The following is an 18,983-nucleotide window of genomic DNA, read 5'->3' on the forward strand; positions in this document are numbered from 1 at the left end:
ATGGAATCAATGTCCAAATCATGGTAAATGAACAATAACAACAACAAAAAAGAATCAGCAGAGGGACTCAAACTCGTGACATAAAAAGGAACACCCACTCCAAGCTACCACCCTTATCCACTACACTAACTTGCCACATGTCTTCAGTATGTGTACACAAATCCAAGTCTGGTGACCATTTCCTTTGTTCTACCTGTTACTATGCACTTCATTTCAACTCTGCCAAGCACAAGTTTAGTTTTACACCAATGTAACATTTTATTGAATATTTTCTCGTTAAATGTGCTTGAGAAATCATCTGGTGAAGATCAATCTTCCGATGAGGCAGCCATGTTTGTTCGCAAATACTGCCAGTCATCACGCTGACCACTGGATAGAGCATGGATCAAGATCATTGCCACTTAACCTCCGGTTGAGGAGCTAGCCCCTGTGGCAGAGTAGTTAGCACATCATACTATGACACCAGGGGCCCCGGGTTCGATTCCCGCCCTGGACATTCATAAATTTCATCACATTATCACTCATTCCCATCTTCTCAAATTAGCCAAAAAAAAAAAGTGGCACAAAAGCAAAGTAAAATAAAGCAAATCTATCAATAAATCCAGTCGAGGAGCTGACCTAAGATGGAAAAACCCAAAATTGCAGTAACATCTAGTTTTTTGCCAACCTGAACTTTAATCGCACATTGAAAAAACCACCCTTAATCATCTAAGGTCACAAAAGAAACCACATTGAGTGGGATGATAAAACTTATTCTGGATGGAAGCCTGAGGTGCACATCCGAGTGATCTGACAAGTTATTCTTTCCTTGTTCTGTGTTATTTCTTTGCATAACAGTGAGGGTGAATTGTTGTTTCCCTGCACAATGTCGCTAACCTTAAATTCTCCAGAATGTGCAACATAAGCCAACTTTGCCTCAAAAAATCCCTTCCCACAATTATATCTTGGAAACAACTCTCAAGAATTGCAAATTTATGCCTGAATTTCACACCATTTAGACAAACAGCAGCATACATCTCACCCTCTGATGTAACGTGCCTATGTCAGCAAATAGTACAAAGGACTTACTTACAAGGGATCAGGGGTTTAAAATCTCACTGAAAACTGCTCTTCCCATTGAGGTCATGGAACTCCTTGTTTTTATGATGTAATTAATCAATTTGTTTGAAAGTCTACAAACCACATAACCCAGATCAGCAGACTATTTCTTATCTAGGGGTTTCTAATAGGCAGCCAACCCAGAACCTCTAAACACAATTTACTCCTTAGTAGCTAGGATGCATATACAACCTACTGGGTTCACACAATCATGCTTCACAGAGATAGTTTTACATAGAATTTATTTCCATGCTTCTCTTCTCTGTGTATACAAGAAATGGACTCTTAAGGATGTTTATTCTACAAGCACACTATTCACCATAGCTCTAACGTGCTACCATAGTTTATCATGCAGGAGTCCCCAACACACGGAGCTCATAAGCAAAAACTACACACTCTACTCTCTCCAACTTTATGATGAACTCTACTCCCCATTCTAGTCGGAACCAAATATTTACATATGCAAGGCCCATTTGTGAGCTGTAAGGAAGGAAACTCTTTGGGGAAAACTAACTTTAGAATTCCTGGCTATGGAGCACGAAGAAACCTTGGCCACATCATTTACAAACATCTAAATTTTCTACACATCTTTTTTTTCCAATTTCAAAGCTGTGTGTGCTAAAAACAACACAACAAATATGCACCACAACTACTTTTCTCCAATTCACAATCTTTTGCATGCATTCTGTCTATTCTGGTATTTTCCTCAATTTTTCACACTTGCACAGAGTGAAATCTTACTATTTAGAACATTTACATGCAAAAGGAATTTTGAATTATATTTAAATTTGTAGGTTTGAGTCAAATGTCAGTATGACTTAAAATGCTTTTAAATTCATTATTCATTTTAATAACCTGCAAAGTGCAACTGTACATGTTGGAGAACAACCAAACTTTTTAAACATAAGTTCTGGTTTTCTACTTCAATCCTGGATTAGTCTTATGGAAATAATATCATATTATATCATTATGTGTCAATTAAATCCTGAAATTGAAATCCAGTGCAGACTTGAGTGTTTTTGGAACAACCAAAGACTTAGTGGTAGACTCCAAGGTTACACAATTAACTCCCTACTTGCTGTAGCTGGTCCAGGGATATCAGAAGCTGGGCACCTATGACTTCTTTTAACATCAAGTCCTTTTAATAATACCATGTTTTAATTTATTCAATGTTCTCTCTTGAAAAGGACATTTAAAAAAAGGAAGGGGTATATGCATAGTAGTGAGATAAGAGATATACACTAGTAAGAGATAATTACAAAATGTAAGCTGAGAGATTATTGAAAAGAACAGGTGAATATAAAGAGTGAAGTGATAAAAACAATTCATGGAACAACCATGAATTTCCATTTATTTATATTGCAACATTTCTCTTTTACTGCACTTACTGAGGATATGAAGATAGGATACCATCTTGCTGAATTCTTTTGATTTCGAAATGTGATCAATAGAGGAAATGATGTCCATTTCAGTCAAACAAGATTCATCACCACCATGATCTGCATCTGATACGCCTGTGTTTTGATGTTTCTCAACTTCCTGTTGCTTATACTTTCTTTGCAACCATTTCTGCTGAATAAAATTAATAATTATACTAAGATTAAATCAATAAAAGCTTCACAAATTCATGAATATTTAAAAGACACCAGAGAAAGTGAAGGCAGTGGGCCTTTGAAATTAATACATAGAAATCAAGTTAAATAAGCAACATGGGTACAGTGTTTTTTTTTCTCTCTCCATGTAACATCATGAATAAATGTAAGCTATTTTAATAATCTGATTGTCTTAATGTGTAAGAGTATCAGCATCAGTTCAAGTAATTTTTCACAGCCCTAGTTTTTTCACCTTCTTCTTTCACCCAAGTGTTGATAACGCAGCAAAGAAATGTTCACATTTAATAAGTTTTATTCACAAATTTACAAGAGGTGGAAGTGTACAATCAAAGCCTGCTATGATACTTCCAGTCTTGGCACTCAACCAGTTCACCTTCTTTTTGCAAGAACTTACAATTCTGCCTCTACTCACCAAATCAGGATGGGTGGGTGCTATTGTCGATATGAGAAACTCTCAAAATATCATCCTGTACGAAGTTTTGCTGCCTTTGGATTTGCATTAGTTTACCGAATAAGATAGCGAAAATCATAGCAAAATATGGCGAGGGATAATACCTATTATTTATAATTAATTATATTTCATATTTAAAACTTGGAGTATAACACTTGTGACTGAGATAACACTCCTGTGACTACAAGTATGTATTACAATATCTATCTACAACCAAAGTGCAGTTTTCCCGAGGTGGGAATACAAAACATACAGGAAGAATATCTAGAAAACCTACCAAACAAATAAAAACATATTAACATTACTTCCTTATGGTATACAAAAGAACTTTGATTCATGACTAGGCTTCTTTCACCTAGCATTTTGGGTAATGGGTAACTTCTTTCACTCGTGTGAGAATTGTCAGTAACTGAAACTGTGTTTAAGAATTTCAAAGTGTTATGAAGAAGAGAAACTCCATTTGTATGAAGGTAAGGTGTGAACAGGAGAAGAATTGCCACATAGGGTAGCTACAATGATATATTTTTTTTACCTAACTTACTTAAATGTTTGTTTAAGTAAGATAATCTCAATCTCTAGGCATATTTCTATTGAACCACATCGAGCATTTATTTTTCCTTCATCAGTCAGGTTACGATTATTAAGAAAGTGATGAAATCGTTTTTGTGATGTTCATTTGCACATATTCCTTACTTTTGCAATTTTTAGTTGTTTTTTGTGTGAAAAATCACGTTTTTATGTGAGGAAAGTTTAATGCAGAATGAACAAAAGTACTTTAAAAATTTTTCTAACAGGCATTAATTAAATACAAAGATTCATGTAGGCAGCTACATGTATCAATTTCCAACACTCCTATGAGCCAAGTAAGAGAATCATTCGTTAAGCCTCAACGAAGATGCACCTCTCCTTTCAGTTAAAAACTCATAATATTATTAAAATTGTATATTCAAAATCATTCACTTCAATTATGGACAAAAACCAAAACGTATTTCTTCACTATTGTTGGGGTTTATCATACTTTCTGTAATCATCCTTGAATGTTTAATGTATAGAGAATACGGCATTGTATCGCATGAAAAAACAAGTTATTTAGTTTTGGAAAGTACGTCAGTAGTAGCAAATAAAGTCAATATAAACTTTAGCAACTGTAAATGTCGAATTTTGGCATAACTCGCTTTCCGATAAAATGCTAAAATTACATTTCAAATGGTTTTGCTGCTAGGTTGCTTCACTCCATGAAGCATTAGGCCTTGTTCCCCTCCAAGGGACGGGGCTAGTTTCACACATACAAATTACTTCTTGTAGCCTTTAGGCGTCTCTTCCATTTGCAAAGAATTTGTTCCATATTTTTCATAATTGTCGCATAAATTAAGCAATATACTCTAATCTGCCACCTAAATGTCAACCCTTCTTCCACGTTACACTCTGGACTGTATTTTGCAGACTAACGAGGCTCTGGCATCTGTACTCACATCCGGTATAATCCTCTGTGGACCTTGTTTTGTGATCTGCCCATGTGTGTTTGAGATTGCCCTTTCATCTATTTCATTTTATCACAATTCATCCTCATCTTCGTGATTAGCCATAAGTGGAAGAAAACCAAAGTCAAATAAAACAAATCAATCAAATCAATTAATCTAATCTACTTCGATCAGCTAACTAAGTACAGTCTCTGTTAAATTCCTTCTTAATTGAAAGGAAGGACAAAATATCCACTTACAAACTGAAGTACACAGGGAGCAGTTAAAAGGCATGGACAGGGAGATACAATGAAGGAAAGGGACACCTAAATGAGAGAAATAAGGAAGGTTATATCACGATTGACACAGGGAAGATAGGAATGATAGTCAAGCGGCTTTACAACAGATGACGACATGGAGTCACTTTTTACTCTTTCCTAGATTGGAGTGCATAGAGAGAAATTTAATCAGAAGAGTTGGTGAACAAGTTACCCGTGCGCGTGCATGTATGTGTGTGAAAGTGTAAGAGGGAGAGAGAGAACTGGGGGGGGGGGATACAAGCTGAGAAAAAAGGCAAATAAGACATTCAACAGGAAAGAGAAAAGGCAAAAGAAATACAAAGGAATGCAGGATAGGCGAGAGAATACATGTTTGTAAAAATCATACATTTTATATCTGTCCATCCTAATTTATCAATATTTGGCTCCAGCGCACCTGGTCAAAATTTTCTGGCACCACCCCTGCACCAAATGGCACTGATGTCTGACCAGTCTCCTTCTACCAAGAAGCTTCTAAAGCAGGTGAACTTTATGACGGAGAGGCTTGCAATTTAAGTATTTAGGTCTTTCAAACATTTATGTCATTGAGGAAGCAATGCATTTCAACACAATTGGAATGAAGAATCTGGAGAGATGTTCACTTACATCTTCAGAATGATCATTATTTGTGTACTAGAACAACACATTACACTTTCTCAAAGCATGGCTCTACATGGACTTACAGGTTTTGCTCTAAACACACACTGGGTAACAGAGACACATCATTTTCTATGAATCTTTTATTGGTTCACGAAACACCAATAAAACTGGACAATGGGTCATCATCTGATTTTTGTCACTTTCATACATCAGGTCCATACATGCCAAACTACAGGATGAGGTAGACATTTGTGTGTTGCATTTGAAGCAAGGCATTATTTCCGTAATTTTCTTCATTACAAATCCAGCAACATGAACAAAGGTAGATGCGTGGCTGTACTCATTTCCACTGAGAACCTCGAATGGAAAACAAAAAGTAACAGAGTAATTGATTTATGATCTGAGTAAAAAAAAAAAAAAAAACTTATATATGTACAAAATGGTATGACACTAACATCTCCAGTGGGTACAAAGAGGAGCATTCATCTGCTTAAAAACTGGTCATGAAAAGTGTTACTTAGTTCATTATGTTTTTACATGAAAAGTAAAATAAATATTATTACATTTTCAAATAATTCCAAAAAAAGCATTGCCAAAATACCAAAGTATTCATTTCCCTCCCTGATGATGCATTATTTGCACTCTCAATGAAATAAAGTGTTATTTGTCCTGATGGAAATCTAACACATAATGGCAGAAGGGGATGGAAAAGTAGTAGTCTTGATGTGAAATAATTGTTTGTCCCCTCCCTCCTGAAAAAAAAATAGTTTGCATGAAGGTACATAGGTTAGGGTATGCAGATAAGGTTTCACACATTCTCGATTTTGGAAAGTGATGTGATCAGCACCATGCTCCAGCCACATTTATTCACTCAAAGCTTCCATTAGGATGTAAATCTGGGTGAGACATAGAGCCTCTTATGCAGGAACACCGATGGTAATTTTTTTTCCCAAGATCACCAACCAGGATATTGAACCAGGTCTCTCACACAGTAGTTTAAAGCCCTAAAGATTGGACCACCAAGGTTACTTCTTCCTTAATTAATGTGTTTGAAATTCTCAGCATGGCAAAATAATTCTTTGCTTTTAAAAGAATACACACAGTAACAAGGGTTTTTCAGCATGCTATGAAAATATGTATCATTGTTGCCTAGTGAACTTACAGCAACAAAGTTGGATATAAACATTTGAACTTTCTTTTGGAACAAATCTCAGGTTAACAGGACTATTTGTTCATGATCAGACTGCATTTTGCAGCATCTTGTTATTAAGAGATGTTCAACTTTGTCAATAAGTATCAATAACTTCATACACAAAATAACAATTAAACATCTACTCATTACCAGCATAAATGTGCACAGGTGCACATGCCAAGTCATCTATGCACCAGTCAGTGTCGAGCGATTCTAGAGAAGAATAATGGAGTTTCAGCCAGCATAGAAAATCGTACTTGTGATAATGAATGCGCAGAGGCTGGAAGGATAGTAGTGGGCTATGGTACAGTCATGGACACTTCTGGATTGTAATAATTCCATTAAAAGTCAATGGGGTTATTACAACCCAGAAGTGTCCTTGACTGTACAATATTAGCATGTTAGCATGTGCTCATAACAATACTAGTATCAATACAACAATGAATATAATATTAGTATACAAAAGAAGATGCCTGTAAATTCCAACCTGAGTAAGTCCGGTTGGTTTCTTTAATGATCTCTCACTCTCTTTTATTTGCATCATTGTTGCTGCTTCACACTTTACTTCACGCTTAGATCGCTCATTGTAGGATGGGGTAGTAATAGCAACCTTAACTGTCTCATGGGAGGATGTATCTTCACTAGAATCATCTGGGGCAATCACATTTCGAATGTTGCTTTCTTTCTCTTTTTCAACTCTGGCAGCTGCAATTTCAGGCTTGCGTTTCTGAAATTAGAAGGTGAAAAAATTATATGATGATAGGTACATACCTTGTACTTAAGAACAGAGAAAATTAATTATAAATTCTGTGCATAAAGCACAGTTAATCTCTTGATTACATTATTTCTTGAAAATACACTTGTGTAACCAGATCTATAATGCACAAAATGTAGGGAAAAGTCATGTACTAAGTAAATACTAGGTAACAAATAGTTGAGCTCCTCTCCATGCTAGAATCATAAACCATCAAGTATTTTACAAATGGACACTTGGAATTGATTGTTTTTTTACTTGATATTTGTCAAGAGTTTACTTTTTATATTTATAGCCCTGTTACTACATAACACGGGGCTGATAGGCCCGTATTAATTTTTGTCATTATTTGAAAGAAAATTCACTGTTATTTTTCTGCATTCGCTTTCATAAACTGAAAAACAAAAAATGAGAAATTAATCCACATACCCAAACATCCCCTAATGCTCCTCCAAAATTTATTTAACAACCTCATGGTTATGTAAAATTATCAACAAAAGTCCCATTTATAGCCATTTCGGCTCCAAACATATCCTCGCACCCCCACAATATACTACAGAGTGTCCCAGAAGTTGCTGAACCCGGTGTTTACAACCATATAACTGAAAAGCTTAACGGAATGAGAAGAAAGCTTTCTCCGAAGATAAAGCCCTTTATGTTGAGAAAATTATGTGATACAAACATATGGAATATCATGCATGACTTAATAATAAATAATTAAAATGTTACCAGAAATGAAAATAAATAAATTGCAAATCGTATTTATTGACACAGAACTCACTGAGGTAAATTATTACAACATTTTTCAATATCTTGCAACGTTCCCATAGCATTGTGCAGGGTAGCTACGATTTTTTGAATATGAAATTCCCTGACTTTTCCAGGTTTTCCAGACCAGAAATAAAATTTTTCCAGACATGTTTGTCATCATGATTTTTGCTTTTCAACCTCATGTTTTTCAATTAAATATACACAGTTATTAGCTGAAAATTTACCAAGTGATTAATATAATGCTATTCAATGAAAAAATAAATAACTATTGTACTTCACCATTTTCACTAAGTCATTACAATTAAGGTGGTGTAAAAAACAATAAAAAAATGTGGTATATATCAAAGCTTTACAATGTAACCTGTATACAACCTCAATTAGCCTATATCAATACAAATGAGAACAACAGAAAATTAGGTCATGTACCTTTAGAAAATATGCAATAAGATTAATGATTATATTTTCTAATTTATTGAAAATAGTACATATTACAGAAATTCAGAACTTGAATGGGGCCAGTGGCCAACAATACACCTAAAAAAATATATACGCGAGCCATACTTTGGAATCAAATATCTCCATTATTTGAGTTTTCCACATGCTGGAACCAATTTTATATTACGGAAAACATCGAAATCTGTCTTTTAAAAGGTAACAGTTCCGAATGTTTTATGATTTTTTTTTTCTTTCAAATTTTCCTAGCAGGAAAACTAATTATCATAGAATTTTGGCAATCATTGTGACACAAAATTTGAACCTTCCTTAAAATAATGAGCACTATTTGAATTCGAAAAAAGTTATTTATGTTGAAAAAAAAACTTCAAAATGACCTTACTCGATCATACATGCTTCCCACGGACAAGGTATTCTCCGGTTGACAAGCAACAGTAAGTATCGTAAACTAGTAGGAATGAATGTAGAAATAAATCGGAACCTTAGTAGAGTGCATTCATGGTCTTTATTTTAATTCTAAGACAATCAAACCTGACATTCCTAACCTAACCACAAAAGCATATATTAACAAAATCGAACAATGTAAAAGTTGCATTTGTAGCATGATGAAATCGTAATAAAACGAAAGGAACTTGGGCTCATTTTCACCACTTTTCAGCTTAATTTCATTCTACATGCAAACAATACGTAAAATTACTATCGGCATGAAACTAACATTCCTAACCTAACAATGATGTGTGACCAGCTTACGTTTAATTCCTCTATTTCGCACCTGTTTTTAAAAAATAAATTCGTTCTACATGCACAAAACACATGCATATTCAAATAATGACATCACTGATACTGCATAAAATCACTAATTTCTTGGGTGTAACACATCTCTGCAATGTAAAAACTATGACAACAAGCAAATGAACTAGTTGATCAGGTTGCTTCTGAATGGATCGCAAACGAAGTAGTGAGTCCCTTTGTTTTTACTCGGCATCCGCACCCATCCAGTGTGACGTCAACCACAGCCAGTTACGTGAAATTCTGCTCTTCAAGCTTTATTGCAGATCCAAAACCAATGAACTGTCCAATCACCAACCTGCTCCGCCACGTAATAAAAGAGAACGGGTTCCGAATGGGTGTGTTCTTGAAGAAAGAAAATTTCCTCACTACACACAAAGCTAAAGCAACATTTTCTTCTTCAAGAAATTCTGAGGATGGCTGGTGCTTAAGTTTCGTCTTGAGTAGCTTGTTCTCTAAGGAAAAATCTCACGCCTCTCCAAATTCCTGTCTTGAAAAGGTTCACAAGAACGAGTCGCAAAATGAACGGATCCAAAAACCTAGATCAGAGAGTGAATAAATATAGAATTGAAATGTGAAGGAACCATAATTTTGTACGAAACAGACTAGAAGTCATAATGACAAGAGGAACAAGTTTCTGAACTGAATCTTTTGGGGGGGGCTGGAATCACAAGAACCGAATTCGGAAGTGGAAATGAATAGTTCATTCATTTTGTAACTGGTTCTCCTGCAACTCCAAAATGCGCATAAATTCCAGAAAATATGCAAAATTCCCTGACTATTCCCTGACTTTTCCCTGACCCACCAAATTCCCTGACTTTTCCCTGTTTTCCAGGTTTTCCAGTCGCGTAGCAACCCTGATTGTGGCACTACATCCTGTTGAAAAAAAAAACTCTGTAAAAGTACCTTCTTCCATAAGCAAGGTTGAAAAATCCTGTTCATTTAAAAATTCCAAGTAGCCTTCAGCATTTAAGGTTCTGTCAGTGAAAAATGGACTAACCAATCATGTTCCTCATGCCACACAATACCATTAACATACCAACGCTAACCATTTGGCTGTGATCTCTCCAAAATTGGTTATCAGATAAAAAGCTATGAATATTCTGTTTATTAACTTCCTTTATACAAAAATTAGCTTTGTCACTGTGAAGGACTTTTCATTCCAGTGGAAGCATCACACTGTAATTGTTGGAAACAACCAGTCACAAACTTCAACCCTTTGGGAGTATCCCTGATAAAAATCATGTGTAATGGCATGCGAACATCTCTCCCTAGAAGTCAGTATGAACTCGATGCATTACTAATGTATTAGAGCAATTTTAATGCTTTTCTCTGACACCCCGAAAAGGAGGAAATTAGTCTATGGGTCAAGTGGTCAAAATCAAGAATTTGGTATAATTTTCCTTTATGCCACAGTTACTTTGGTGTGTAAGGATACAAAATAAAAACATGATTGCCATCTTAAAGTGGTAGTTAATAGAAATGGCAGCCACTACTGTATATCTCTGAAACCAATGGTCCAATTTCAAAGATCTTTTTTTCAAATAAAAGCTTAAGATGTGTTCTATATTTAAGGTTATCTTACATTTTTGATAGGAGCAACCATTAAGTAGTTAATGAAGGATTAGTAAAAACGTTTCGTATTTTCACTAATAATTTTATGTTTATCATTAATTTACTAATAATCTAGGCATCTGAGAAGAAAGTGTTCCAAACAAAAATTGTAGCGCAAACGTTTATGTCTAATTAGATATATTACACTTGTTGTTTTTGACCTCAGAATTTATATAAAACAAATAAATTATGTAGTGTGCGCAGCAAATTCTTATAGCAGGATGTGTCCTTAGTCCTATTTAATTACACCTGTTGTAACTGGTATTGACTATTGAATAGTATATTATTGTTATATACATGGAATAACAATTAATACTAATAATAATGTTAATAATATTATTATTATTAGTATTGTTATTATTTATATTATTATTAGTTGTTGTTTTTGTAGTACAAACTAGCCATGAATTTTGATTAATTGTTACCAGTGTTCATGGAAGGATGTTATTGATTGATTGAAATTAAAATTTTGAATATGTCAGCACTTAGGCTATTTTCACCCTTCACATTATATGGGCCAAGGCTATTACAATAGATAAAAAATCACCATGCATCTCTAAAATCTCTCTACCCATGGTAAAAGTAAGGCTGTATTGAGCACTCAGCACATATATGGGCAAAACACAGGACAACATACAACCATACAAACGTAATCTCCCCGATGGCTTAGTGGTAACATCATCAGCTTTTAATCAAGGGTACTCAGCTTCAATACCCTGTGGAGGCACAAAATGGTTCGGATCTCTCTTTAAGCTGTAGGTCCACTCCCGATTAGCTTGTCTGTGCATGAAGTGGACTTAAAACAAGAACTCAAATCAAAAAACCCTACAAAGGATTATACTGGCCGTAGAACCAGATGCCAGAGCCTCGCTGACCTGCAAGACTGCAGTTGCGGAGGTGAAGTAAGTGGAAATGACGGGTGTTCAGAAGAACATTATGACATGCTCGTACTCTGTATTACTTATTACAGCCGAAATGTTTGCTTTCAAGTAGGGTTACCAGATGTCCAGATTTTTCTGGACATGTCCTACATTTTAGCCTTGTGTCCGGCGTCCGGGAGGAATTTGAAAAATGTCATAAATATCCTTAAACATAAATAAACATTTTGAGCATCACATAATAAAATTAGGCTAAATACGTGTTTCAGTTTAACAAAGACAAATCATGCAAGTTACAAGTCTATGGACTGCGCTCCCAAACTCAATAGTGACATTTATTTTGCTTCAGTCATTGCCGAAAAAGAAAAGAAAATATTGTCCTGCTAGAGGACAAACGGATAAACGGAAGCAACTATTGAAGAAAAGTTTTGGGGCCACATTCTAATGATGCGACCGTTCAATGCCTGAGGGTAATTTCTTGCCTTGGAGTTTATATTGATGAAACAACGTGTTTCCCATTCTTATTCATTATCTTGATTGTAGAGCAGGAGTTTAGAGAACAAAGTTATTTAGGGTGTCTACTAGTCAAGAAAGTCGTGAAAATCAAGAAAAAATAATAAAAGTAGGTCAAGAAGTCAATAAAAAGTCAAGTAATTATACTTGTGGTCAAGAATTTTTGCTATCCCAATGACTGATTAGTGGATTTAGTTTATTTTACTTAACTTTTCTGCCCCTTTGGCTAGTCACGAAGATGAGGATGAATGGCCATAAGATAAGATGGATGAAGAGACAACCACAAACATATAGGGACAACACGAGCCCCACATAAGATTATACTGGCTGTGAGTCCAAATGCCAGAGCCTTGCTAGTCTGAAAATGCAGTCCAGAATGCATTAATAGATAAAATAGGTCAAAATCTCTTGTTGTATACTGCTGCAGTTTTCATTTTAACCAGCCTTTTGGTAGGACTTTCTTATTAAATATTATTTTCTTAATTGCTAATTTCCAACTTAACCTTTATTTATGCGACCCCTACTTAGGTAAACAAAAACGAAAAATAAATGTAAAGAAAAATCCTGAAAAACTCAAGAATTTTGGATTTGTTATTTTGGTAGACACCCTGTTATTCAACTAAAAACTACCCAAGATGAAACGTCTGGAACCATTTCAATTACGGTAATTGCTGAATATTTGTTTGCCATTACAGGTCATAATGCAAAGGTTGAGAGAGTACTTTCATTACCATCAGCACAATGGACTCACGAGATTTTTTTTTCCATAAAGTCTGTAAGAAGTTTGGCACTGGTCCATATAATATCAAAGAGTTTGACTGTCCAGTCTCTCATAAATATATTTTGACTAAACCTGAAATTTTGGGAAAAATTGCACCGTTAAAACAGGTGCATTGTTTAGTATAATTACAAGTTTGGAAATTTTGAATTAAAGACTTTTTGCTGAAAACGGTCAATTTTAAATTACTCTCTAACGTGTTCTATAGAAATATGTATTATTTATTGCGAATGTTTTGTGTCCTACATTTTGACTCCATGTCCTACGTTTTGGAACATTATGTCCTACATTTCCCTTATAGTGATCTGGTAACCCTACTTTCAAGAAAGTATAAATCTGTAAAGATGGACCAAAGGTGGGTAGTTAGCATCACCGAGTGAAGTGCATGCACCAAAAGACAGACAGTTTTGTACAATGCTGCCAAGAGCAGAAATTTTGAATGAGATAAAAATGCATAATTTATCGGATTTAGCAGAAAAAGAAGAAAGGCAACAGCAAGGGGTGTCAAATTTCCACCATCTTCCAGCTTGCATCACGAAATTGGAAAAATGTTAAGCGAACTGACTGGATGAGGCGTTCTCCGTTGTCAAGCACTGTACTTCCTAGGCAATTAGAGGGACTGTAGGTGTAGTATACCAAAGAAAAATGCAGGCTATTTTGGGATGGAATCCTAACTACAAAATCATTAATTTTTTAAAACCAGGGTTGTTAAAGGTCCAGGAACCCATAAATTCTAATAGGTATTATTGGGTTTTGCTGCGAGACCGGAATCTTTTTTCTTGCACAATTTAAATTCAGTCCAAGTTGCAAATTGTTTCATTGAAAAAAGGTTCCTGGACCGTATCTAAATTGATCCGGAAGAAATGTTCCTGGAACGTAGTTAAATTAATCCAGATTTTTTTTTTTTTTTGGTCCATATTTAAATGATCTGGAAAAAAAGATTCCTGGATCATATTAAAACTGATCTGGAAATAGGTTCCTGGACCGTATTTAAATTGGTCTGGAAAAAGGTTCCTGTACCGAATTTAAATACTTTTCAGATTAAAAGCTTCTTTACAGTCCAGAACCCATTTATGCTTGCTAATTTTTTCTCCTGGACCGGAATTGAATTAATTTAAAATTCCTGGACTTTTAACAACCCTGGTTAAAACAGGGCCGACATTACTCCTGGCCTCCAACAGTGTAGAGCGCGCGAAGATTCCAAGAATACCTCCGTCTGATTTGTAGTTTCGAGTACTTGCTGTGACTAGTAGGAAAGGCAACCCTGCAAGTGACCAGTCACGTTGCTTATTCCCCCCATCAACACAACAGTTAGAATCCTGCCGATCTTTCAGCTGGCGTGAAAACCGCCTTTATGCCAGTGACCCTCTGTTGGTGTGTTTACCTTCGAAGGAACGTGTGATCAAACAACCAATTGGGCCTACTGCTTGAGCAAGAAGGGGCGGCAACTTTAAAATCCCCCTTCCCCAAAGCAGACAGCAGGGAAACAGGATTTTCTCAAAATAATTATTCTGCGCTGTGAATGGACACTGGTTGGTATGGCACTTTAGGTGGAACAGGAGAGTATGTGCCGGAAACTACAACTGCCCTAGTATAGAGGAGACCACTGCGAGCCTGTCTGCAGTTTGAGTTTTCAGGTTGAGTTTTATGAGCACAATTTATGCACAGATAGACTACTCGAGATTTGACCTACAGTTTACAGTGCGATCCGAATCACCATGTACCTCCAACGAACATCGAGTCTACGACCTCTTCATTACAAGGAGGCGACTTTACCACTACACCTTGGGGAGAACCAAACCTGCCTTGGGAATCAGGAGCAGTTGCATTTATAAAGTTTCCACCAATAACTTCCAGTGGCATAGAGAGAATGTTCTCCATAGAGAGTTCTGGGTTGTAACGATCACATTGAAAGTTAATGGGATTGTTACAACCCAGAAGTGTCCGTGACTGTACAAGAACCTATTCAAGGACAACTGGAAGAACTTCACCACAGAGAACATTGAAAAGCATATGGTGGTGCAGTACTTCAAAATTAGATAAAGTTTTTTCATTGGACAAATTTTATATTTTTTATAATCAAAGAATAGTATTCATTGCACTAAAATAGTAACTCTTGTATACAAATTGAATCTAAAACCAGTTATTTCATAAAAGTATTATTAAATAATAATATGCCTATTAATTTATTAAAAGCACCTAAAATTCCTAAAATGGAGTTTACAAAATCCTAAATCCCTGTTTTTTAGCATCTAAAAATCCATTCCCTAGATATCATAAATCATATTAGTTTGCCTTACAAAATTCAGACCAGATAAACCTGAAAATATTTGTGAATATAGTGAAGCAGGAAAATCGGCATGTAAAAATGTCATGGTATATAATTTTATCTGAGATGATATATTCTTTAATTCAAGGGTAGAACCTCAAAGTTACTTCCTTTTAAAACAAATTGAAGTACAGTGGTACCCTGATTTTATGATCCTGGATTTTACATTTTCCTGCATTATACATTCAATCTTGGTGGTCCCAACATAGCAAGATGTTATAAAATTTTTCTCGATTTTACATTTTCCTGCATTTTAAATTTTTCCAGCTTGGTCCCCTGAAAAATGTAAAATCGAGGTTCCACTGTACTTTAAAGGATGATGATGATGAAATAAGTGTCTACCAAGAAAAGTTGTTGTTGTAGTTTATGCAAAGAATTTGGTTCCTCCTTATTTTTCCCAGTATTGATGGTAGGGTAGGTAATCTGACTTAGGATTTGCTACTTGTAAACTTTCTGAGGACGTACAGTCTTGAAAAAAAAAAACTTCCCCCATAAAGCCTTAATACCAGTAGTCTTTTGAGGGAAGTATTTCTTTCCACGACTGTACAACATATTAGAAGAGCCCATTTTGGCTAAGGTAGGGGAGAACCCTATTCATGAAGCTGCTAAACACACAAAGGAAGATGTAAAAATCCCGTCTGGTTTCCATCATATCACGAGCTTTACATGAATTATGTAGACATACTTCCGAGCAAGACTACCTGGAAACTTTTAGACAGTTTCATTTTTAAATCACCTAGGCCATAAATGTAACCGCACTAAACTTTAAGAAATAGATACAACATTGTGTATTGACCAATTACCCATAAAACTGTACGAACAATGCAATCTTTTATGCACGGAACAAATATTGCAATACTTCCTTGGTTTCTCCGGATAATTGTAATACTAGACCTTTGTGGCACGTGTGCAGACGAAATTATTTTGGCAATAGTTCTATTAACACAATAGGAAGTGCCAAGTTGACTTTTGTACAGCTGATATCCTCATGTATGCCTTAACATGCACACCTTTTGCACAGTGTGTAACATGCTCGCAATTTTGCAACTGAACTCCCTTCAATGCGAACCCACCTTTTGTGTCTCTTTGTTTCTCTACAACTGCTCCCTCTTTCAAAGCCAAAATAAGCCCTTGATCGAAACAAGCCATGCATTTATACACTGCATTATTGGTAATTGTTTCAGAGCAAAATAAACTTTCAACAATGTGAAAAATCGATCAGAGCCTAAAAAAGTTAGCACCATTTCACCGATTTTCGTGGAAAACATCCCTGCACTTCAAGTGTTCTCAACAAGGAATATGGAACATTTGAACATTTAGGGAAATACATTTGTTATATAATTTTAAAATATGAATTAAAATTTACAAACATATAAATCATTGACTTAGATTACAAAACATTCTTAAAGTGCACGTTGTTAGGAAGAATATACTTTTATCTAAAAGAAATAATAATTATAGAAAAAACACACTTTTCCATCTGATTATTACTAAGTTAATTCTCTAGTAAACATGAGTTAAACAGAATGCATGTAACTGATAATTTCATACTATCATTGTAATATAATATTCCCTGATAAGTAATGCCAATCAAGCAAAATTGGATATACAGTGTGGGCACAAATTCGCTTTCCCCAAAACAAGTATTTCTTCATTTATTGGGGAAAACAACTTTGTGCCCACCCTGTATTTCTCAAACTCTTCACTCACTAAGACAATGACATAATTACTTGGCTCAATCTTACCTGAAACTGATTAGCAATTTCCCAGAGAAGTGCCAAAATCACAATAATATTCCCTTCGATTATGTTGGTCCCAGTGATGATACTGTCATCAATTTTACACCCAGCATATTCTAAAGCACACAAAGCAGCTACGAGATTGTGGATCTTTTCAAACTTTGAACGAGCTGGCACATACAAACTATCAGATTGCTGGAAATCTCCTATAAGCATTTCAGCAATTCTTCTGTAAAAATAACAATAAAATAAATTAGCTTTAACAAAGAGTAACTAATTCATATTATTTAAAGCATAGTTCATCACCATGTCAATATTATTTTAATGTAGTGAGAAGTGTATCAAAGAGTCATGGTGGTCTAGTTGGTAGGGCATCTGACTGCCATATGGGAAACCTGGGTTCAATTCCCGGGGTGGGTGATCTAAGGTTGGAATTTTTCTGACCTTGTTCCCATGTGAAGTAACTCTGGGGCTCACCCATCCTCAAATCAATGTGTACCTGGTGACAACCATGGGGGGTAAAGGTGGCAGGAGGATAGTGCTGATCACATCACCTCCAAAATGGCCAAGATCGAAAATGTGTGGGGCCCCATCCCCCACATCCCCTAAAATCTGCCTTCATGGCACAGTGCTATATACCTAGTGAAAAGTGTTGGTTGAAATTTTTCCACCAATACCATTGTTTTCAAGTCCCTAGAAGTGTGGCCAAGAGCAACATTTGTTCCTTTTCAAAGTTTCGTTCATCCTTATTTGTGACAGGTTGGAAGGCCAGCACACGTTCTGCATATAGATTTTCCACGAAATGCTGGACAAATTCCCACCCTCCTGGGAAGCAGATGATTGACAAGATCAAAGGCATGGGTAAAGTGAAAGCTGCACCCACTGGAAGGCATGCAACTACCTGGAAAAGGCTGTGTGGAAATAAAAGAAATCAGTCATTTTCAATTCTTGCTCGCACACACGTGGGGTAAGAAAGGTGAATGTTTTAAAAAACAGGATTACTCTCATGCTGTGCGGTTTCCGGGCCAGATGATGGCAGAGATCTTCAGATGGATGTAGGTAATGAATGTGGAATTCGTCTTGTTCTATCTACATTCAAGCAGCGAGGAAGGGTTGTGGATTCAATTTCTTCTCTTCTGTGTTCAGTCTTTCATGTGATGGTACTGGCCGACAATACAGTGTCTTGTTTTAATTGCAAATGACAGAGAATAAGGGAGAGCAGGACATAAAGATAGCTGGCCAGATGAGCATTATTTTAATAACTGTTGCTTTTCTGCCTCTTCTAACAACCTAAACGACAACAATGAACAGTGTTTACATGAAAGTGAAAGAGACACAATCAACCGATTTTTAGGTGTAACTGCAACACTTTAAAAAGTCTTGCAGAATTTCAAGAACTTCTTTCTTTGCATCCCCTGGGTCTAAAGAAAAGTTCACATATAAAAACACCAAATCTCACACAACATTTGAAAGTGAATAATGCTACATGAGAATAACTTGGGCCGGCCCCCGTGGTGGAGTGGTTAGCATATTGCGCTACAACGCCAGGGGTCCTGGGTTCAAATCCTGGCCTGGGCATGGATGTTTGTGAGTGTCCATTCATCAATTTCATCACATCATCACTCATCCCCATC

General features: G+C 35.9%; 1 protein-coding gene across 1 annotated transcript in view; it reads right to left on the minus strand.

The window, feature by feature from the left end:
- LOC145983677 (uncharacterized) overlaps positions 1 to 18,983 on the minus strand; it is a 71,247-nt gene that overhangs the window by 26,441 nt on the left and 25,823 nt on the right. The window contains exons 5-7 of the mRNA XM_083116735.1: positions 17,356 to 17,578; positions 7,219 to 7,458; positions 2,487 to 2,670 (exon numbers count right to left, since the gene is read on the minus strand). Of these exons, the coding sequence (XP_082972861.1) occupies positions 2,487 to 2,670; positions 7,219 to 7,458; positions 17,356 to 17,578 (647 nt within the window). The remainder of the gene's footprint in view (positions 1 to 2,486; positions 2,671 to 7,218; positions 7,459 to 17,355; positions 17,579 to 18,983) is intronic.

The sequence above is a fragment of the Lepisma saccharinum genome, chromosome 2 (genome assembly GCF_977018435.1).
Source record: "Lepisma saccharinum chromosome 2, izLepSacc3.1, whole genome shotgun sequence".
Classification (NCBI taxonomy): Eukaryota; Metazoa; Arthropoda; class Insecta; order Zygentoma; family Lepismatidae; genus Lepisma; species Lepisma saccharinum.